Source organism: Hylaeus anthracinus, unplaced genomic scaffold, assembly GCF_026225885.1.
Source record: "Hylaeus anthracinus isolate JK02 unplaced genomic scaffold, UHH_iyHylAnth1.0_haploid 12002, whole genome shotgun sequence".
Classification (NCBI taxonomy): domain Eukaryota; kingdom Metazoa; phylum Arthropoda; class Insecta; order Hymenoptera; family Colletidae; genus Hylaeus; species Hylaeus anthracinus.
Genome location: NW_026534349.1, coordinates 8,229,147 through 8,252,745, shown reverse-complemented (window position 1 = coordinate 8,252,745; position 23,599 = coordinate 8,229,147). Strand labels below are relative to the sequence as shown.

The 23,599-nt window shown below is 39.8% G+C and overlaps 1 protein-coding gene and 1 long non-coding RNA gene across 2 annotated transcripts; one reads left to right on the top strand and one right to left on the bottom strand.

The window, feature by feature from the left end:
- Positions 1-106: 106 nt before the first annotated feature.
- Positions 107-15,511, top strand: LOC128891658 (protein slowmo). Its single transcript, XM_054151318.1, has 5 exons — positions 107-277; positions 426-591; positions 4,488-4,574; positions 13,486-13,659; positions 14,188-15,511. Exons 1-5 carry the CDS (start codon positions 246-248, stop codon positions 14,422-14,424), a joined length of 696 nt encoding a protein of 231 aa, XP_054007293.1. The 5' UTR covers positions 107-245; the 3' UTR covers positions 14,425-15,511.
- LOC128891672 (uncharacterized) lies at positions 14,862-19,070 on the bottom strand. The gene is made up of 2 exons (XR_008460890.1): positions 18,955-19,070; positions 14,862-18,869 (listed from the first exon to the last, which is right to left on the bottom strand). It is a non-coding gene; the product is annotated as an uncharacterized LOC128891672 (long non-coding RNA).
- Positions 19,071-23,599: the final 4,529 nt, after the last annotated feature.

Sequence of the window (23,599 nt, the reverse complement as noted above, 5' to 3'; positions counted from 1 at the left end):
ACTGACCAATATTCGGTGATCAAGCGTACCAACTGTTGACAGATGAATATAGAACGAGACGACAAAGTTCATTGCAAATTGCAATGCAATTGTCTTCTACGGTCGTCTAAGTAATATTAGGTTTCGTCATTCGTAGTCAGTAGACGCACCTTGCTGTGGCGGAGTCGTATGTAATTTTGTATGTGACCGTTTTTAGTTTAAATTATAGTGTTAACGTTGTGTCAGACAGGAAAAATTATATAAATATGAAGATGTGGACGTCATATCACACGTTTGAGTGAGTGTCATGTATAGAAATTTCATTCATTAATAACTTTCAAGGCTATGATGTGGAAATATATTATAATATTTTTGTGACAATATAACAATTTCATATAGTAATTATGCACGGCATTAGAAATTGAAACATGTTCTGGAATTTTTAGGCATCCATGGGAGACTGTGGTAAAGGCAGCATATAGAAAATATCCCAACCCCGTAAACCCATGCGTTTTGGGAACAGATGTCATCGAAAGACGAGTCAAGGACGGTGTTTTATATTCACACAGATTGGTCACCAGTGAGTGGCGTTTTCCTACATGGATATTACGAGTAAGTACTTGAAAGTCATTAAAGATCTTTCCAACAAGGTGTTAACATAACCTCTCCGTTTAAAGTACAAAATTATTTGCATCTGAATCATGTGTCGTTTATGTCAATCTGATTACATAAACAAGGTACAGGTATATGTACCATTTTTGCATAGACTATCATTGGACTCTAATCATACTTTGCGTAGAGAATAGTATAGTACGACACTATATGTGCCATGTATCAAAACCGTTACAAATTCAATCAATATTCATTACAAATTATAATTTACATATTTGAATATAGTGTACTTGGTTGTTCACATATTTTTGTCTAAAGATGTGGGATTCTCTTAATTGAATTACTTTATTATCTTATTATCTATACATAGAATATGTATAGAATATTGCATGTCGTTGAGACACTGTATCGTTCAAATCTTAATTTTCTTTTTTGTTTCAAGTTCGGTCGTTCAATATAAAAAATGAACTATCAATTCTAAACAGTATGAATTGTACAATGTTATAGTATATATGCCTAACTCAGAATCATACTTTGTTTCTGGAATGTTTATTCGTATTCAACATCATTTTGCTAAATGGGACAAATCTTGCACACAATGAATGAACAATTATGTAAAAGTAAGATATCATGATGGTAACGATTCCAACTTTTCCAGCAAATTCATTGTTAGTACATGGTAAGGCGACGTGAGCGTTGATATCGCGCAACGTCGCTAAAGTTTCAAAGTCGAGCATGCTGGTCGATAATAGCAGAATAGGGTACGTCAACCTTGCCGAAGCTTATCTATCTAGTCTTATCGATTGCAACAGCGCACTCTTGTGGAGTGGCCGCGAAGTTATTCGTTCGCATTCGACTTTATCAGGGCAGCATTTTTGACCTTTTATCCTTGCAAGTCTTAGCTGTATATTTTTCGAATTAAATAATGCCACACGTTACACAATTTTTCTGCAGATGTTCTAAGCAATGATAGAAGATGCGGTATCACGAGTCGCCTGTTACGTTCGTTGGATACGCAAAAGAGAATTGGCGATATGCCGCCGATGGTAAACCAGGAAGTTGCTTGCGGTTAATATTAGGGTGTCCCAGAAAGTATATATGCCCGCATGACGAACGTAGCATGAGAAAAACAATTCAAAACTTAATTCCTTCATAATACAACAGACGTTGTAACCGGATAAAGTGGACCAATTTGTCAATGTTCATTTTTTTCCCCATATGTTCCTACAAGTGTTGTAATTAGGATGGGTATTAGTCTTAATTCACTCTCTTAATTCTAATAATTCTAAAAATTTCATTAAATTTTATTCATTCTATTTTATTATTATTGTAGTCTTGTAGCAGATAAAAAGACGAATTCAAGCATGTATAGTATATTGACCTTTGGTTGACTTCGTGAGAAGTGATTATTACACAATCATACTCCAACATATTATACATGTTTGAATGTCTTTTTGTCAGCTACAAGACTACAATAATAATTAAATAATCAAAATATCTAATCCGTTTATGAAAATAAAGTTGATCTTCAAATGACCTTGAAAACTCGACCTAAATAAAACACCGATACTGCATCCTTCTTTCCTCCTTACTTTTCGAGATATTCGAGATTTTGGCGGGAAAGACTTTAAATGAACACACTGTATATTATAATTGGTAGCGTTTGAAGCTGGACGTGGATATTATAATTGTTACACTTTTGTTATGGGAATAATAACAACACTAATGGTTACATGTATCTTTAAAATTCTCGTTCACTCGGAAATTGTGGCTTCTCATTTTCTTCATATTTTTTATACATATCTCTTCAAGAAATACAGCTTGCCCCGTTGAGGAATCATATGGTCCACGTTTAGAGTCTCTGGTATAAGTGTAACGATCACCATACGCGTAAAGCTAAACCGTAGATTTATTTATCTGAAAGTTCAACCGTGTAAGAAATCAATCTACAAGCGGGGTCATGAAGCCGTTTCTTTGGCTGGCGCTAGTTTATGGACAAAACAAACAGTTTCACACCGTTTGACCAAATAATCTATACAAACACTGGCAGTAGCATAGCAGGAAATTGGAAACTTTCGACAACGCAGAGCAAGAAAAAGACGCGAAGGAGGTAGGAGGAAGGTAGAGGGCGGGATGAGACAGAGAATTACAAAACAACGACATCGACGGTATCAACTTTCATAATGAGTGTCTCTCCATCCCCCTCAACGCTCCGCTCTTTGGCAATCATCCAGCTAGACGCCTGCATTTTGGAATACACATCGGCTCTCTTACAACCTTCCTTAGCATCCCTGGTTCTTCCCTAGCCAACGGGAAGGGTAGGCGAGGGGGGTTGGGAGATTCTAGCTTCGAATCCTTTTCGGCTCGGCGAATTGCTTCCTTTCGCAGGATTTTCTATAAGCTTGGCCATTTCGCAAAGCCGTTCCGTTGTGCCGGTTCACTCGCACGAATGCCTCGAATCACAGTTCCGTATATAACGAATGCACAGTAACTAAAAGGTAAGAGGAGATCGCCTTTACTCCGCGTTTAGGCATTCTTGGAATTACTTGACGGCAGAGAAAAGTGCAAAGGCTCGTTCCAATTTGAGTTAGCCTTTTTTACCTTCTTAGTGATCTCGTAACTAAAAGCACCAGGTGTATAAATCAATCTAGACTTTTCATTGATTACACGAAAACGCATAGGTGTTTCAATCGTAGTGAACTTGAGTTACAGAATAATAGAGTATAATATGAAATAATACTGTATAAAAGAGTGTAATGCAACGTAATACAGCATAACACAGTGACACAATCAATAAGGTGAGAACAAAAATGGATTACAGTTGTCGGTACTTTGTAGATTTCGTAACATTACTTGTAATATTCCCATGCACTACCTCGCAGCGAGTCGCTGTTGGATTGATGAATATTTTTGAGAAATTACCACATGCAATCTGATAATAAGGTTCGCCTTTGGAACTGAATATTGGGATGATTGTACATCGTTATGAAGGGCTTTGCGATAATTCCCACAGTCCTGTAATCAAGGTGTTTTCAATCAACGAAATATATGATCAATTACGAACAAATGCCAAATCATAGATATGTATTCTGAGTACGTTAATTATTTCGACATTCTTATTGATTTATTCATTGCTATGTTAAATTACGTCTATGTAAAATGTATGATATAGATGCTGTATTTGTACCGACGTGATCAGACTTCTTTTTAATTATTAAAGTATATTTAATTAATATTTGGTGTATGCGAAATGTCGACGTTTATTGATTTATTCTTCGATGACGCTTTTCAAATAACGAATAAGTTCTTATGCTAATAAATTTGAATCGATTAACTAATTTATATACCCACGGTTAACGTTATATTATGTCAACCTAATTATAATATTGTTGAATATAGCTATACCACTGTGAATGAAAAATTAGAGGGACACTTTTTCAAAACGGTCGAACATATCGAAGTTTTCAACCGATTTCAGTACGCTTGTACCGGTAAAAAGTGATATAACGCGGTAAAAAATAAAATAAGTCCACATTTTTTTATGGGGCCAAGTGGCAGTGATGCTTTACCAAGTGGAAGAAGTTTCAATCCGATTGGTCCATCGGTCTCGGAGTAAGAAGTAGTATAAAATTTTTTGGTTTTTGCAAAGAAAACGGATAAAAAATGACAAATCGCAAAATGTCTCGATAACGGGAAGAGACCACCGAAGAGACATTCTCTACAAGATGCAATAGGTTTCATCCCAATTGGTCAAGCCATCTTGGCGTAATCACGGAACATACATTAATAAAAAAGAAAAATATATACACATATATGCATATACATGTCGAATCGAGTAACCTCCTCCTTTTCGAAGTCTGTTAAAAAGTCGCTTATAGTTTTCTCCTTTGTTCCAGTTAGTAGGGCACAAGGGTCCGTGCTACGCTAGCGAATGGAGCGAAGTTGATCCAATGGCTAGGGAAATGGTGGTGAAAACTGTGAACGTAAGTACTTACATTTGCTTCTTCATTATCGTTGTTTGTTAAGCAGTCAACCTTCCTGTGACACAATTAATTCGTTCTGTGTTTTACGGAAACCGCATACCGTTATAAGAAACTCGAAATTAGCACAAAATATAATAATTCCTACCGTGTCATAAGAAACTCAGAATTAGTAGAAAACGGTATAATTTGTACCATGTTATAGGTAGGTCGTTTCAATTTTTGCTTCGCATAATATGAGAACCGCGTTCTGAATGTACATACCGCGTTATAGGAGTGTTTACTGTTCTATGAAAAGTATAATAGCAGTACTTGAAGCACTGAAAACGTTTTATACAATCCCGTTAATAACAGCTCCTTGTTACTATTACTTAATAATGCATAATTATCCCTTAGACGTCAGTCTTGAAAACGAGTTTCATTATGCTCGTCGATTAAATTTCATTTCAATATTCTAAACGTCGACCATTTATCGGACGTTTTATTCACGAGTTACGTACAATGGCTCGCAAAAGTGTTCGTATATAATATGATGGTGGAATTCGTTGAACTTAATTTTATTGATATTTCAATAGTACTAAATAAAGTGTAATTAGTGATATATAATAATAAACACAGATGCTTACAATGACAGATGATTTTCAAATATATGAACTCTACCTTAATTATACCCAATTACATTATTTAAAATTGTTATTAAAGTACTAGTAAAATTAAATCGACTAAATTTTGTTCTCGTGTACGGAGAGTTTTGCGAAGCACGGTATGCCGAAAAATGTACGGTTCTGATAAATCGATATTTCCCATTGTCCGTTCAGTTGCGATATACTATACATATGTACTAATAGAGGGTCTGAAACGCAGGAATAGTTTCACCGGTCATTTTCACTTAATTCATTTCCTGAATCGAAATATCTCATACAACGTTTAATCAGTCGAATACGAACTTCTATGAAACACGTTCGTATGGTTATTGCATTGCATTTACACTTTATTGCGCGCGCATTACTGGACAAAGTACTTTGCACGCGTTTGTAATTTATCTTCCTGAAGTGAGATAAATTGAGGACGGGCGGTTCGATATTCGATGCGCGAATCTTGTTTCATACTTGGCAACAAATCGTGAAATTATGTTACGCGACGCATCGAAATTGAATTAAAGGGGTATTTTAGTCTAGAGCGTCAATTTTCTTTTGAATTGATGAGCCGAACCGAAATTTTTCCTTGAGAATTAGCAAACTTTGAAGCGTTATAACTTGAAAACTAATAAAAATCGGGTAAATACATTAAAACTTAATGAATTCGTCTTGAAAAGTACTATCGCATGGTATACAAAAAAAATATATATAGTTCCATTTGAAAAACGAAACTTGACCATCATATCACGTTAAATAACAAAGTTAACAAAAATTCCTTCGCGCTGAAACATGAGCCCCATTTTACCATGGAATTTCCATATTTGAAATTATGCATTCGGTCGATAGTTTTGGAGTTAGAGCTCCGTATCACTTAGGCTGGGATACCCTGTATATTTAACGAGACGTTTTTGAACGTAGCCAAAGCAGTTACGACATCGGTCCTTTCATTCTCAGCATATAATACAGACGCAAAAAATTCTGGACGCTGGACGTTTCCAGTTCGAAAAGCAGATACATTTACTCGATTTACAGACCAGGAGAAATCGGCACGTGTTAGGGCTGGGGTGCATAGCATCGCATCTGGAAGGCTGGATATGATAGGTTATTGATGCGCGCATTACCGGAGGCTGCATAGCTTCGTGGTCTCCTCGGAGGGATGCGCCAGGAGGGTTTTAGGAAGACAGGGCGGAAAACGGCGAAGGAAAGGTAGAGGAGCATTGCTCGTGGCTCCTTGTACGCGTCAAATATCGTTCTCGCGCTCCTTGGCCCGATCCTCGGCCAAGGAAGGAGAAAAGAGAGACCAGGATGCTCGATACATTACTGATATGATGAACGATCCGCAGGTGACTCTGTGGAAAAAGCGGAGCCCCTCCATCTACGACAGGCGGCTACGTCGATCGTTTTTACTTATAGTAATCCGACGAACCGAATACCTGTAGTATCAAGTATTTTAGATATATACGAAACTTTGCGTGGATTGGATTCTTCTAAACATTACAAAAATAGCACAAATATTCGTCTCCCCCCTTACTGTTGTGTCTGTTACTTGTATTTGAATTTTCTCAAACGAGTGGATCGTTCATCCTTCGAGGACAGAGGAAGTAACCGTCGTCCCTCAAGATCCTTGACGTCCTCTTTCCCGCCATCGTCTTTCCAATTAAGGTCAGAGACGGGAGCAGGAAGCACCGCCTGATATTTCCCCGCTGATCGTCTCACGCCTGCGTAATCTACGGGGACGCGTTTCCGCGTTTCCTGCTCCCCGAGGGGCTGGGGATGAGGTTTAACTAAAATTGAGCAATTCCCCGCGGGACATCGACGACGCTTTCTCTGCCTGTATCTGTCCTGTTTGGCGAGTTCTCATACGCACGCGAGCAAACGAGTACAGACAACATTGTACACACGCGTAATGTAACCAGTGTATTCTGCATAAGCTCGACGGAGTCCGGGCCAGGTTATAACCTATTCCCGTCGAATCCCAAGGGGGAGATATCTTTTAGCAATTTATCCCTATCCCTTGCCCCTCTCCGGATCCATGACAGGGGCCGCTGCTGGTGCTGCATACGTTACGCGGGACGCATACGTATCGTTCCGCTGTTGGAACGTAATGCGGCATCGTATCGTTCAACCTAAACGCATCAGTCATATACAGGATGTATCCTAACGTATGGTACCGGCTTTAGCGGTCGATCGAGGATGCACAAGAATGAGAAAAGATCGTATACAGTGACTTATGAAGTTGATCCCATGGAAACTTTGAAATAACTTCTCGAGTTTGTTCTTTGACCCACCGTGTAGGGCTGAGCGTCATCTTGCAGTAACATGATCATCCAATTTCGCGTGCATATTGCTCTCAGAATTACTGCAATGTTGACAAATTTTCGTGGAAAAAACAGTTTCGAATGGAAGAGTATGAAGAGCATTTGAAAGACAGTCTTATAACGCTAACGTTGAAATTCAGTTTCAAAAGAAAGTTTTGTGTTGATTATTTTACGCAATTGAGTTCTGTTAAAATAATGAAAAGTTATGAATATAACACATTTTTGACGTTATCTGAAACGATATTACTAGAAATTATATCGACATAAGTGGAGATTACTTTAACTCTTTGGCGGAATGGTAATTCTTTGGAAAATCTGGGATCTTATATCTGGGAATTATAGATCCACTCCACCTACACAGCAGCGATCGTTTCGAATTTCACATCTGTTCGACGTTATAGAGATTTTCTATCGACCAGATCTTGAAGGGAGACACAATCGTTGAATACCCCGTTTCGATACGTGTTGCGCCCCGATGGTCTGTGAATATCGTGATGTCTGAAACAATGCATCGTCGCGCTCGGGGAGTCGCGTTGCGACGAATACGAGCGCTCGCGAAAAAACGATGGAATATTTTCCCGTCGACGCGTTCGTCCGCGTCGGTGGATATATTATCGGATTATCCAGCAGATGTATTACAACATTGTTACGCGCGACGCTCGATCGCGTTAAGTTAATCGCGTTATTGTTTTAAATTTTGCTGCAGCGGGTGCCTGAATTTCGGGATTTGACTGGAAACTCGAAACTTTTATTGGACTAATATTACTATAGTCAGGATATTTCGGGCAGAGATAGAAATTGAAAACTTTCAAGATCTTTTTCCTGAATTTCAACTTTTCGCAACCAACTTGTTTATAATTTTTATTTTCAAAACTAAGCATCCTATGAATAAACTGTTAATATAAAAAAGTTTCGTCACGTCATTCCCTATAAGCTGATATTTTTTAAAAGTCCTTCGCAGTCAAAGGGTTAACCTGTGAGTTAATTTCGAGTTTTCCGTAATCGTGCAAAAACCGAAGCCGATAGATCAATCAAGAGTCGCGCACGTGGAAACGGGCCTCCGCTCGGGGCTCACCGCAATACGTTGCCGTGCACGAAGGGAACCGGAACGATATTTTACCCGCGACGACTAGTGTATTCTCTCTAACAATCCCTTCTTCGTTCTGGCACGAATTTCCGTGCGTGCAGGCGCGAAAACCCGAGACACGGGAGATATAGAAGGATAGTAGGTGTGCGGCGGGGACGGAGCGGGTGGCATCGGACGAGAATTAATAACGGACGCGTGTATCGGTGATGTATCCTGGCCGTGTTCGGGGACTCCCCGTGGACTTTGCTGATGGAGAACTCGAGAGGGTTGCGTTTTGGGGTAGCGCGACGGGGCCGACTGGATGTGCCTGGCGACTGAATTATTGTACGCGTAGCCCACTAAATCATAAAAAGAACAAATTGCGCGGCGGCTGAACGCGGTATAGGGTCGGTTCTTGTTTCTCGAACGCGCGACCACCATACCATTTACGGGGAATTTTTATGCGCGGACGCGTGTGCAGCCAGCGCCAGCACTTTTTCAACCGATTGAAATATGGAGTCGCGAGACGAGACTGATTTAAGGGGATACACGCAGTTGTTACAGGCAAAACTCAAGAATTCTGTTTCGCAATTTAAATACATATTTTTATAAAAAATAAAGCGTAATTTTACAATACAAGCATTCAACTTAATATGTAAGGCTGATTTTGAAATATATTAATGATTTCTAAAAAATTAGATTTTTTAATGAAACTATCGTACATCACTAGGCGTACCAAATTATGAAATAAATTTATCTTTTTTATCATAGATAAAAAAAAAATATGTTCAAGTAAATATGACGGACTAGACAGTGAGTGATATCATTTTTTCTTTAAACTATTTTAAAGGAGAACTTTTTCAAATTTACATTTTCGACTTCCGACTTGTTTCCTTTAACACCTGATACCTGATTTTCAGAATTGATTTTTGAATTCCTTAGTTAACGTTCCTGTCGGTCATACGTAGTTAACGTGGCGATCAACGCGTTAAACTTTTCTAAAAATAATTTTTCCTTCATGTCAATAATAATTCGATCATCCACGGTAATTTCTTTTATCAAGCAGTGCTGCCGTCGCTGTTGGAATCGACACGTTTCAATGCGTAGGGAAATCGGTGGCAGTCGAGTAGGGCCAATGATCATCGCACGTTGAAAGCCTGCATAATATTTCATACGGATCAAGAGAGCGTCGAGCGTATCGATTTGGACCACGAACGCGGCCCACTGTTTGTTCAGAAATGTATATAGACGTGGAAACAAGTAATTGAATCGAATGTGCAAGGAAACCGCGCGTATCTATTCAGCTGAGAGTAGATGACTGGAAGCCCCCGTTTACACGATCTAATACGGATTTGTCAGCACACGATTCCCAATCTCCCCGAAATCCGCTGAAATCGGCGATTACCTCGAGCGAGAGAAAGCCCGAGGTCGAACTCCATCGAGGTCGATCCAGTTTCCGACGTTACGTCATGGTAGATTTGGGCTTCCGGCTGTGGCACCCTCTTGAGGCATCGAATGGTACGGCCAAGTCGGGAGCATACCCCAGACCCCGAACAATGCCGCCTCCAGCCAGATTGTAAAGTCCTCTCAATTATGCGGCGATGCTAATTACTCGCAAGTGCACACTGCACACTGAAGAAGGCTCTTTAACCGGCACAACGACCCTTCACCGTGCCGGGCTACCCTTCCGCTCTATCCTCGTTATATTGGCGAACGATGAAACGGAATCACCCAGAATTCTTGATTGGAGAGCACCACGCTCGGTGTTTGCGCGACAGTTTACCTTCCTCTTTCCTAACAATGCCATTAGTACCTTCGCCAAGATTTAGGCTCTTTCCCCTCGGGAACAGAGAACAGTAGGCCGGTCCATATTTTAATGATTTTTTAAATCTATGTTACGCACCTTCTAAATACCTTCCAAATATATAAATATTCCTGTAAAATTTGAGCTCTTAATTTTAAAAATTATTTTTTCACTTCATAATTTATACTTTTTAACATGCAATATATACATTTGATATCTTAAGAGAGTGTTTGGAAATTGACACGAATGTATTTATATTAATGAGCATGTAATTGTTTTCATGATGTGGATAACATTTCAACCTGTCTGGCCTGTGAGAGGCGCATTCTACTTATGAAACATAGTCCGATACTTGTTCTACTGGTCTGATCAGGGTCGATCCTGATTTTAATTTTCTAGATAGGAACTGTGTACGTGCATTGTTGGAATATTTACTATAATTGAATCTCTTATTTTGCTACAAAAAATAAATGTACTGAGAGTGTATGTACAATCTGTACTATATGTATATCTGTCACTGCAGAATAAGAAAAGAGAAAGTTTAGGATATGGCCTGAATAGTATCGTAATAACACCTTCAAAAACTTCGTTGAGCTTACTTAAAATTGTACTATGAATTCCACGACGATAATAAGCGTTAAGTGGCATAAATACCCACTCCAAGTTAGATCTAGTTTCGTAAGAGAGGGTTGAAAATGCGATTCTCGCTTCAATGTCGCGTTAAATTCGTTTTCCGCAGTAAAAGTCCGAAGACGAACTTTGTCTATGAGCATTCCCTCGCAACTCATTCGGCACAAGGGGCGACGTAATCGTCTTCGTTGCGTTTCAACGAGCACGAATGGAAAACAAGAGCGATGTGTCGGCACCAACCCGCGCAAAAGTAAAAAGAAACACGATAAAACAAAAAGTAAATGCTCGGCGCGCGATTAAATCCTATCAAGCAGACGATCGATCCCCTCTCGGACCTGGCGTCAACGACGAAGTAATTAATTCTCACCTTTTTTCGGACGAGAGTAGAGTACGAAAAGCGTACATCGTCGATCCCGTTCCCATCGCCTCCTCCTTTTCCCTATTCTAGTGCATCGGTTAATTGAAATTTTTCTCGTCAGCCGCGCGTCGAAACCGATGTTTGCCAATCCCTCGGTCTCCGCAGCAGGCACGGCGTTTGCTTTTCATTTACCGCAACATTGCGGTACGGTCACGTTTAGCAGTGCGGTTAGGCCGAAAGTCGTTAACTAAAATCGAAACTTGGGCGCCAAGGAGACGAACAGCGCACGCCGCGGCGAACTGGTAAATGTTTGGAGGGAGTCAGGTCTAGAGCGTCAGTCTTTAATCTAAACGAAATGATAAGTTTGATGTTTTCAATGAAATTCTTCATTATAAAAATATTCATGTGTAATGCTTATAAATATGTACATATTTATAAAGAAATATTTATTTAGAAACAACCAAATGAAACCTATCATTTAATTGGGACGAATTCTTGTAATAGACACAGATGGTATGGATAATTATGGAACTCACTGTACATACATTGTACGTATACTTTCAGTACATTTATTTTTATAGTAAAATTACAGGTTGAATTATGGTAAATGTTCTAACATATTCCAGCAAAATAAATATAAAAAATTCGTTATAAACGAGAAGAAGAACAAAATGGGTTTGTCAAACGGAAATAACGTTCACGCGATGTCGTCAGCGTGCTCGCCGATAGCGAGAACAAAGAACTGTGTTCGACAGTGTCGAAGGGGGTCGGAGCATGAATAGCGATTCCCGTTCGTTAGGCGAATTAAACCATTTTCCGAAATTCGCGGTCCGCGTAATTGATGAAACGCTATTCGAAACGGGACTTTAATTTTTCCAAGTCCTCCGATTGTATGTGAGCGACGAAGTCACAAGATCGCGGGAGGGGTGACCGCGAATCGAGGGGGTGGAAGGCAGTCGCGATGTAACACAGTCGACTTCACTGATTGCCAATATGGCGGAGAGCATAGAGGACCGTGCCTCTCTATCTCGACCAGGGTGGGCTCCACAATACGCCCGCGGGTGTTAATTCCCCCGTGAAACGTATTGCACCCTCGCGATTCAATTGTTCCAGTTCCGCGGCCATAGTGCTTCACGCTGCACCGCTACGAATGAGTCGCACGCAGCTCATAATGATGCAATTTTCGGAGTGGCGAGCGCGCGTCATCATCATTACCCCCGTACGAACCGGTACCTCGTCACCGCGAGGATAAAAGTGAACTCGAGAAATGCGAAACGTGCAATTGTTGCGCTGTGTCTTCCCTTCCATTGCAACTGTCGCCTCCTCTCGTCTCTGGTCCTATTGTACTTGGCTCTTCCGCGGAGTGATCTCCATCAAAGTGGATCACCTAATTATTTTTCTCCGTTCAGAGAGTTATTCTCATTTCGCGGGATACGAAAATGAATTATTCCGCGACCTGGGTCGGGGGAGACCCGAGCGAAATTTCACTATAGAATTTCTCCGAAATGAAGGATAGTAGAATTTGGTTCCTGTTTTTAATTGGACTTTAAAAACTATTGTAAAATATTGCAAAAAGGGTGCGAATAGTATTAATAGTAGTAGTAGTAGTAGTAGTACTGGTAGTAGTAGTAATTTCTTTACTTCATTATCATCTCGATATTGTAGATAGGGATAGCGCCTCCTATTCATACGATACACTTAACACATTAAGGACCGCTAAGAAATCTGCAAGACATGCGTCTAGGATCGCACGTTTTTGGGCAAACATGTACGTTACTAAAATCATCGTAACTTTATTATTTGTGAAGCAATTTTTGTGAAACTTTCAGAAATTGTAAAATAGGATGCATTTGAGGTATTATTAAAAAAAAAAGTTATTGTTTAATAATTATCATAATATTTTATTTAAAAATCAATTTTACCAAAGTTTAAAGCACCGGCAAATAAGCGAAAAAAACATGAACGCAATAGAGTTTAATACATTGACTGTATTGATGTAAATACTTAAATCGACAAAGTAGATACAATCTATCAAAGTAATTGCCTAATGACAAGAATTTCAAGAAATCGTTCAATTCGAGATTTGTATTTTTGTTGCAGGTGAGCCTGGGGAAACACGTCTCAGTCGGCGAGGAAGTTAAATACATGCCGGACCCGCAAGACTCCCAGAAAACAGTGTTAACGCAACAGGCGGTCATCTCCATCTCAGGTGTGCCACTCATTGATTATTTGGAGAGGTTACTGACCATGACTATCGAACAAAACGCCAAAAAGGTAAGTGGTTCTATATTTTTCTGATTTTCCGTACAACTTCTGAAGCTCGTCGATTTAGGGGCTTATACTAATCGAGAGACCGAAGAAAGTAGTTTTTCAAGATTTTTGTGTAAAATGGTGTTTGGATTTATTTTATTGAATTTTTTTGCATTGGGTAAGTAAGTCTGCGTATATACATGTATTTCGCGTTTACGAAAATATTAATTTTTGATTGCTACACTAATTAAACGCTTATTAAAAACACGCGAATTAAGAAAAATATGGATGAACTGTTTTTGATATTGTAATCTTGTAGCTGATCAGAAATAAATTCACACATGTATAATATGTTCACCTTTAGACGACGTTCTAAGGAGTTATTCTTACAAAATTATACTCTAACATACATAGTCAACATATTACTGTAAGTCATAAATGCATAAAATCCGCAATCTTTTTGTGATGAACCCGAAATTGCGACGCACACGCGTGCAAATGAACTTTGCTGCTTGCATGGAACATTGTGTCTTCAGCACAATTGCGTTTCAGGGACGGCAGGCGGTGGAATGGGTGATCGAGAAAATCCACGGAGAGATGAAAGATATCGCATCTACCGCGGCGAAGTCGACGGACGATCTGCTAAACCAAACGCGTCGTCAGTTGGACGACATCACGAATATCACGATGCGCAGCATGGACGATCTTCAGAACGTGGCAAAGAAATCATTTGACGAGTTTCAAAACCTCACAGCACCCCCGCCTTCACAGTCGATACCGAAATTATAGCTAATGTTTCACGTTAGCTTCGATCTCTTTACCTAACGCCTCGTACAACTTTGCCGAAACGATTGGAATCGAAACGTAGACAGCAGCGATCGATATCTCTCGGATGTATACAGGAAGGGATCGGATACCGACATCATCGATTTGAATAAGTTGTTCCTTTTATCACGCAGAGTATCTCGTCTGAAATTGACTTTTACTATTTTACCGAACGAAATAATTGCATTTAATCAAGTGTAATCAGCTGGCTGATGCTTGCAGCGCATGGATCATGCAAGGAAGTAATTGTTTGCACAGGTCTTTCGTTCAAATATTCGATACGTTTTCCACGAGTGCAGAGAGCGAGAGAGAGGGAGAGAGAGCGATCAATCGCGTGCAATATCCTTATCGTTCCGTAGAAGTCGCTTTAGCGAAAGAGACGTAGCTATAGTGAGTAATTAAAGTGATTAAAGCGGTTCTGAAGACATTGATTTTTTTGCCAGCATTGTACCATCGAAGAAGCAGTTTCCTGTGTTAGATTTATAAACGACAGATGGAAACATTTTGATAAAACAAACGAAGAAACTATGCCAGTATAGTATTTGCAAGATATGTTCCTCATCACTAGATCATTCGATAACCAGCGTGAGATTAGTGAACCGTTCATTTTTCAGCTTCATTTGCGCTTTAACATCACGTCTACCGAATAACAAAACATGTCGCGCACGCAGAGGAACTAAAAGATCTTCAAATCACTCGATGTCTATGTTTAGCTACTGTCTTGTGTCAAGCTTACGTTTGATTGTATTAGATTTAGATTCGGCCAAGTTGTTGTTTAACAAGTACAACTCATCATCGCGTATCGATTACTTCTCGCGCGTTGCTTGTGCAGCAGCTTGGCGGTAGTTAAGTGAAGTAGCTAATAAACGTGACTTAAATTATTACATGAAAACAAATTCATAGAAGCTTATATGTCGCGTAGAAGTTAGTGCACATTTTGTAATGTTAACTAAACAAAGCGTAGCTACAGCTAAGTTCGTTTACAATGACATTAGTAAATCTGTAAATAAATACGAAGCCACAGAGTTAAATATATGAATTTTCAAAGCAATTTCCTGTGTCACTTCCCACTATCGTATATTGTACCTCTTTTTAACCGACTTCGAAAAAGGAGGAGGTACTCTAAATTCGATTCGTATATTATTTTTTTAATGTCTGTTCAACGATTACGCCGAGATAGCTTGACCAATCGGGATGAAATCTTTTGCACCTTATAGAGGATAGGACACTCGTTGACCTTTGATTCCATCTTGAGTGTGACACATGGAACAAACACGAACACTCCGCGGATGGTGCATGATTATTTACACGAGCACCTGGCTGACGTTGGTTTAATTAACCCTTTAGTTTGTGATTTACTTTGTGACAATTGTAACCGCACGTGCCATAGTTTCCCAGCGGGTGGCCCGTGGACAGGGACAAACCAACATCTGACAAAGTGATTTAGTCACCCTTCGACGACTCACTCACTCTACTCGCTCGCTCGCGAGATGATTGAATGCGTGAAGAAACATTCAAAAATTAATTCTTCTTTAAGATATTATTCAGGAATGTGGTAAGTCTTCTATATCTGTTTCTTTAAATTTAATTGGAGTAATTTTTGTATTAATCAATCTCATTATGGAAGGCTTTGGGGACAAGATTGGATTACCAGGAACTCTCCGTAGCGATTTAATTCCTGCATAAGAAGGTTTTATTTCAACACTTTCAGATATGGAAGAATCATCTGACTATGACACATCCAAAGCTAAACTATCTAGAATACCCGAGCATTCAGAATCCTCAGCATCATCTACTGAGCCTGCATCAGGGACAAATGAGATCATCAATGAGTTTAGAGTCATGAGTTTTTTTAGATTCATTATTTATATTTAGTTATATTTAACATGGAGAAATAATTTTGTCCTTTTTAAACGATTTATAGAGTGTCCCACCTAAAACATACCACCTGAATATCTCTTTCAATTGAGAATGAAAACTGTGGTCAAAATGTACATGGACAGCTACGTCTCACGGTGACCTCCGAGGAGTGACAGCTGATATCTTTAATTTTTTTCAAGGTAATACTTCAAGAAATTACAATAAATTATATACATATATTTTTTAAATAAATGGGAGGACTGGAATCATGAGAACCGTCGAACTACCTCTTTTTTTTATTTATTTTATAGCACTTCCTATACGGCATTCATGTTTGTAATTCTGACAATAGACGTGTTACCCCGTTATTCCAACTGATACCCACAATATTTCTCTCTCATGAAAAAAAAAAAAAAAAAAAAATTGAAATTTGAAATAAAAAGATCCAATGGAACTGCCAGGGAATATTATCCCAGGTGGTTGGTCGATTCCCGGTATCATTCGAAATCGCGTCGCCACGAAATATCCCCGGCTACTTCTCTCTTTTTCCGCCAGCCTCGTTCACCTCTTTCGCAATCCTCCAATTCCCTCCGGAGGATATTCGCGCGAGTCAGCGAGCGGTTCTACGCGTCAAGGACCGAACCATTGCTCGTATCATACGGGCCAAGTATCGATTCAACGGTGGAGGACCGGTCTCGACATTCCGCTCGAGCAATTTCCACCCAGGGTGGAATTTCGACCGGGGTCATTATTGTTCTCCGCGGTCCAGAGACAATTTCCATCGGTTTACTCAAATCTGGCCGGCACTCTAGGTAAGTAGAAAGAGACAATGGAGGCGTGGCACGCGAGGTTGGTCCCCATATCAGGAAGTCGCAGCCTATCGGGGCATGAAGCAGACGAAATTTGACAACGGGCACGGAGCAGCGGTATGTAAGAGATAATTGATGACGTTACGGTTCATCGCTCGCTACTCGGTTACCGGACACGAACAAATATTGACAGCTTCCGATCACAGCGTAGGCTGGCCAACCCTTTGTACGTGGCTCACGCACACGAGCACTCTCTCGATGTCTGCTCGATTTCCTGTCGAAATAGGTTCGCTTAGTCCCTCGTACGTTAGTAAATCAACGTTCCTGGTTGGACGTGCATGTCAAGCAAGTTTCGTAAATTAAAGTGGCCTCGTTTGGCCCCCTCCGTCCCCCGAAAAGCCACGGGACCGCGGTGATGGCTATTCGTTGCGCCCGACTTTATGCTTCGAGGACAAAGCGACGGTTTTCCCTTTTCGCGTGGCTACTTTTATCACGGAACAGCCCCGTGCGTCTTCCGTGGCTTCCACAAACGCGAAATTACGCTCGGAACTTAAGTCCCTGGAACTTGAACGACTTTGGTCTTCGAACGATGGGGAGCGAGCCGTATAGGCGTGCTTCCGGCCGAGCATAGTTTCGAGAGGACATCGGCGTTCGTGGCGCATTGTTCATCTTTAATTGTCTGTACGGTTCTCGCTTTGGCATTTCGCGGAGAACACGTCCACAAAGGCAGTCCCTCTTCCCGTAAGACGCGCCGTAACAAGTTTCACAAAATTCGATTAGGTATGTTCCTCGTCTTGTGTCGTTACGTCCGATCGTCCGATCGTTTGCGATAGGACAAAGGAACGCTTGCTGTCGGTCTGTTTAAAGCTCCCGCAATCCGTGTAATCACTTGCTTGGAAAAGTCAGAGTTCGGACAAGATTGGTTGTCCGTCTGCCTCCTCGACTGCACTCTGCGACAAAATTGTAGGGCATCTTTCGATTTTTTGTGTTCCTCAAAAGATTAATGTGCACGAAGATTTCATACATAGAGTAAACCACCCAAATCCTGACATGTATGTATTTTTTTTCAAAAATTAATTCATTCAAAATTAATTTTCAAACTCAATTTTACACACTGCATTTATTCCATCTATTTTCAAATTTTAATCTAGAAAATTACTGGCAGTTGATTTTCACATGAGTGACCATCCTTAAACGTAACGTGCTGTATATTTACATCTTTTCAAATTTTACACACATGATAGTCGTTAAAAAGTTCAAAGTGTTAGAGTTACCCCGTTCGAGAGTCACTTGAAACCTTGAAAGTGATCCGATTTTCAAGGCCGTACCTGCTTAGTCCATTTTCCATCCGTTTACCTTCGCTTTTCCGAGGAACGAAGAGTTTCAAAGGCTCGAGAGACGCTCATGGTTTACACATCGCGGTGGTATTCTCTCATCAAGATCCGTAAAAGCTCTCGGAGACGATCGACCGTAAAAGTCGGCGACACGGTCAAGGAAAGATTCTTCTGGGTCTCTCAGCTCTCGATTCACGATCTCGTGAAAGATCACCCTCTGCATTTGTGGGCGCTGTCTTGTATACTTTCTTTCCTTATCCGAGCTTCCCATCCTTTCAGGTTGAATCCCGCGTCCTACGATTCCACGAGAGGATCGCAAACTCTCCGTTCGTGGATATGTTCGTGGCGATAAATTTAACCGCGTGGCTTCTTCGGTCCGAACAATTTCGAGAGTTCACATAGGAATCTAAAAGTTCAGTGGAATTAGACTCGAAAGTATGAGAAAAATATTCCGCGAGTATTACTAATCTAGTTTAGAAACAATATCATACTTTTTGTATTATTTATAATAGGAAATGTCCAAGTTTCCGAACAGTATAGCTGACTTTAGGAATAGAATGCCTCGAATAATTGTTCGAATAAACGCGAGACCCTCGCGTAATTCAAATTGATTACGCGCGAGGGAGCACATTTTTCGGAAAAAGCTGTTTCCATGAAATAAAAATAGTTTGTCGAAGTAAGCAGTTGCACGATAGCCAGTTTCACTGTTCGAGGATGTTGGGTATTCAACAAATCCTGCTAATTCGTTCGTTTTATGCATCGTAAATATTGAACTTTTAATGAGTTTGCGTATACACAGTGTTCTCGAACCTGTTTTCAAACAGTTAGCCAAGCTTTCCCAACGTATTCTGCGAATCATATCGATGGAAAGATTTCATGCAAACATGGGGGCTGCGAGTCGCTATTGTTCGGCGTTACTCCGATACGATAGCTGTAGAGATTGTTCTCTTGAGAGTTTTAGTTCTTTTTTTTTTAAGTAAACTTGCAATCGATGCTTGTAAATTGAACAAGCAAATCAACAACGTAGGTAAGCTGTATAAATATAATATTATTCATGGTACATTTCGGTGTATAGCATTGGAACAATTTGCCTAGAGAATAATAGGGGGACAAGTATATTTTCATAATAATCACAATTCCCTTGCGTGAAACACTTCAGAATTGTAATCCATTGTTGTGTAATAATAATTCAATGCTACGCATAAAACGGAAATTGCGTTTAGATGCGAAGTGTGCAATGCGAAGCATGTTATCCTGCTTTACTACGAGCTCTCGTTGCGCTTAATGCGCACCTAGCATAAGCGTTTTCGATTGGTGCGCCTCACATATTTCAGGGAATGAGATTGGTATGCTTGTATGCTCGTGTGGGTGGGTTTGTTGAATGGTGGTTATCCCAGGGAAGGGAAAGTTCCTGGCTTTCCTATCAACCTATATTATCCGCGGATTCTTGGGAATCAGCCCACGCTATTAATAAAAGCCACGTGTGATTCATGAATTAATAATACTAATTGTAGTTTGTAGCTTCGTTTGTTCTATATTTGCTATATTATAAATTCTAGTTATCGTTATAATTATAACTATAAATTAGTTTATTTAAATGTTGTAATTGCAAAGATATTCGATTCATTCAAATTTCATACGCATTTCTGACAAAACGCAAAAAGAAAATCAATTTTTTGAAATTCCTAGACCAGAATACCACGGCGCACCTTCAACAATTCCTTGTACTTATTTGACAGAATGTAAAAGGTGTTGCGTCTTATGTTTCTGCTATACTTTCCGCGTCATAATTAATTTTAGGAGATATCACAAGAAATTTGTCGATGAGGAACAGCGAACGTGCATGCAGTGTATGTTCAACATATGACGCAGCTACGTAGATAATAACGGATAGAATGTTGAAGCGTTCCGGACAACGTGGCGCATACGCTTCGCCTATTAGCATACAATTATCTTTATGGTTCTTTTATGATTCATATTTAGTAGCAGTCTCGCGCGGTTTTCGCTTCGTTGCCCGGCGGAGTTTCAGGTTCGGAACTTTTACGATCGCACTTGTTTCTAAACCTAACGTTCCTCGGTTCGCTCCTTATCACCGTTTCTCCCGCGCAGCACCTCCAGCTAATCTTACTAAACGTGCTTTTGTAAATATACTCGTCACATCCCAAGAGAAGACTAACGCTTTGACAGTCTAACTTTTGACTTGTCTTTCGCAGACTACCGATCAAAGGTGCTACTATAGAGGATTCTCCAAATCGTTTTATAAAAATCATAATAATACAACGATTCACACTGTATTTCCACTGTATTTATACATATATTTGTATGTATATTCCTAGTACAGCAAATATCGGAAGCAAGCTTTCCTCGTGTTTCAGACAGCGAAATTGCTTCTCACGAAAAATCAAAGCAACAAAGGTCTCTATAACATAGATATACGAATAACTCTCTTTAGTCCCGTACCATTTTGTACGGTCTATGGGTACGATCGCGATTTCAATGACCGCCATTGTTACAGGCTATGACTAACCATTAATTTAATTAATGCAGATCCATTTGCAGCTGCACACGAGCCACCATTCCCAGCCTTTATTTGGCTCTATTTGGTGTTTATTTTTGACGAAACACGGTTCCACCATGCTCGTGCAGAGTGGATTGTTACCTGTCGATTTTTTTTTATTCCTATAGTTTACTGGAGACCAAACAGATGTGTGAAAACTGTGAAGTATAGTACTAGAAATTCTTTCTACCTTTTTCTTATGACGTTTGTCAGTCTTGAACAGTTCCTCGTAGAGAAAAGATCTCACCTTATTCGTGACATAGTAGTAATAAAATCAGAACTTTTAATCAATAAATTTAGTATTTGATTATTTCGTTATTCCCAATTTCCAAGCATTGTTCCGGCCTCGCGTTGAAATTTTCCAAATGGCAGATACGGTTTATCGCCCAGACGCGTTTACGCTCTTCTCGCATCAAGTTGTTAAATTTAACAAGAATCTAGTGTGACGTTCAGAGCCGGATTTTATAGACTCCTGGGATTACAAGTTACAAGTACTCCTAATATTGAGTTGCCTGTAAAGTTCGTGCTGATTTTTAACCCTTTGACTGCGAATGGGGTATATATGTACATATATACATACGTCCTCGAGAAATGGGCTCGAAGAAAAAATATCAGCTTTTAATTTTCAATGATTAAAAGAACTACGAATTTCATTCTAAGATTAAATAAAAACAACGAAATTCGTGTTAAATTAGAAACTTGACATTAAAAGTAAGCTTATAACTATAAATTTATTCATGTAAATGTAGTAATGACAAAGATATTCAATTAATTCAAATTTCATATTAACACATTTGTCTCCGATCGTGCCTCCCATACATCCCTTTTCTGCAATGGCTGGGGCTACTCCCCGTTCCCCTACAGTCGTCTCATCTGTAACGTTTGGTTAACGATCATCGAGAGTAATAACAGAGATCGTAACTTTTGCTGAGTTTTAGCACTAAACGACGTCAACGACAGCGACAAAGAAGTGCACGTCATACAAATACACTTCGTACGACATGATCGCGCTATCTGGGTACTAAGCGGTTCGTTAAGCGGCTTTCACGACCGTTCCGGAGTCGATCGTTTTCGAAAATGGTCGTGCGGCATTTACAACCGATTACGTGCCCGATGATGTTGCGTGATTAAACGTCACATACGTGTCCTGACCAGGAGAAATAGAAGTAGGAAAAATTAGGTCGAACGACCGCGATACAATCTCACGGTGTACGTACATACAGCTCGATCGTAACGATCGAATGATAGATCACGAACCTCGACCAAGGAGAACGTTTCCATCGAAAGCGACTTTTCACCACGGCGATGCTGTCAATGATTGCTATTTTTTTTTTTTAAATAGTTTATAATTTCGATTTTTATAACATCTTGAATTTCCAGCAACTTCCTAAATTGCAATTTGATTTAAATTGAAAAAATTCGAGATGATAATCTGTATGTCCCATAAGAAGCTTTGTCAAAATTACAACATTTTGATATCATTTTTCGTAAAACTGAGATGGTCAATTTAAATCGAAATAGACTCGTATGATTCATATTTAACCCAATAACAATCAAGTGAAGTTTTGTTAGAAACCTACATTAAATAAATCCATGGAACAAGTACATTAAGATACTGAAACCTTCAGAATCCAAATGTTTGGATACTTTTGATACGTAGTGTATATATCGGCAGACATTGTTTACTGATGTAAAAGTGTATATGGACAATGTCTACTGGTATTAGGCATCGAACAACGTTGAGTTTCGATTCCATCGAACATTCAGCGTCATTCCATCGTCCCTTCCATTTATATGTCAGCCGGCCGAGAAAAGGAGTATCGGTTAAACTTTAACGGACCAAGAGCGGGCTTGGGAACTTTCGCAATATTGGTCGAACCATTCCCATTCCTGGATTATTGCCTCCTTGTTCGGTAAACCACCCTTGAGCGGATTCAGTGACCGACTATATGCGGGATTCGCACTTTGTATTCAGAAATCGTCTTGCGCAACGTGACACCGCCCCTCGACCCACGTTCCGTCGCTCTCACGTCGAAATAGTCTCAATACCGAAACTTGCGACTTGATGTATCGCAATTGCCGTCGTCGAATCGCAAATAATCGTGTCATCAAGCGTTTCCTTGTACCTATGAATTTCTAGTTGAAATTGCCTGGGAGACAAATCGGAGAAACCAAAGCAAACTTCGTACAATTCGACCAGACTGTGTCTTACTTCAAAAGTATTTATTAGTAATAAATATTATAGACCCTCATTGTACTTTAGAGCCGATAAAATCAGCTTTTTAATTTTCAATGCAATTATAACACATCTGGTGTAAGTCCTCTAAGCTTTCTGCGAACGACAAGATTCAAGCTGTTAGCAGACAGTTGTTTCTTGACAAAAAAAAATATGCATGTCGAGTTGGGTAATCTCCTGCTTTTTCGAAGTCGGGTAAAAATGAATTAAAGCCCGTGGGATTGTGGTAGGAACCTGGAGAACAGGTCTACGGGACGACGACGTTTCAGTGTGCTAAAAAGCTGCCGATAGAATAGTACCAGTGGGATTGAGCGGCTCCCTTTCTTTCTCTCTCTTTTCCGAA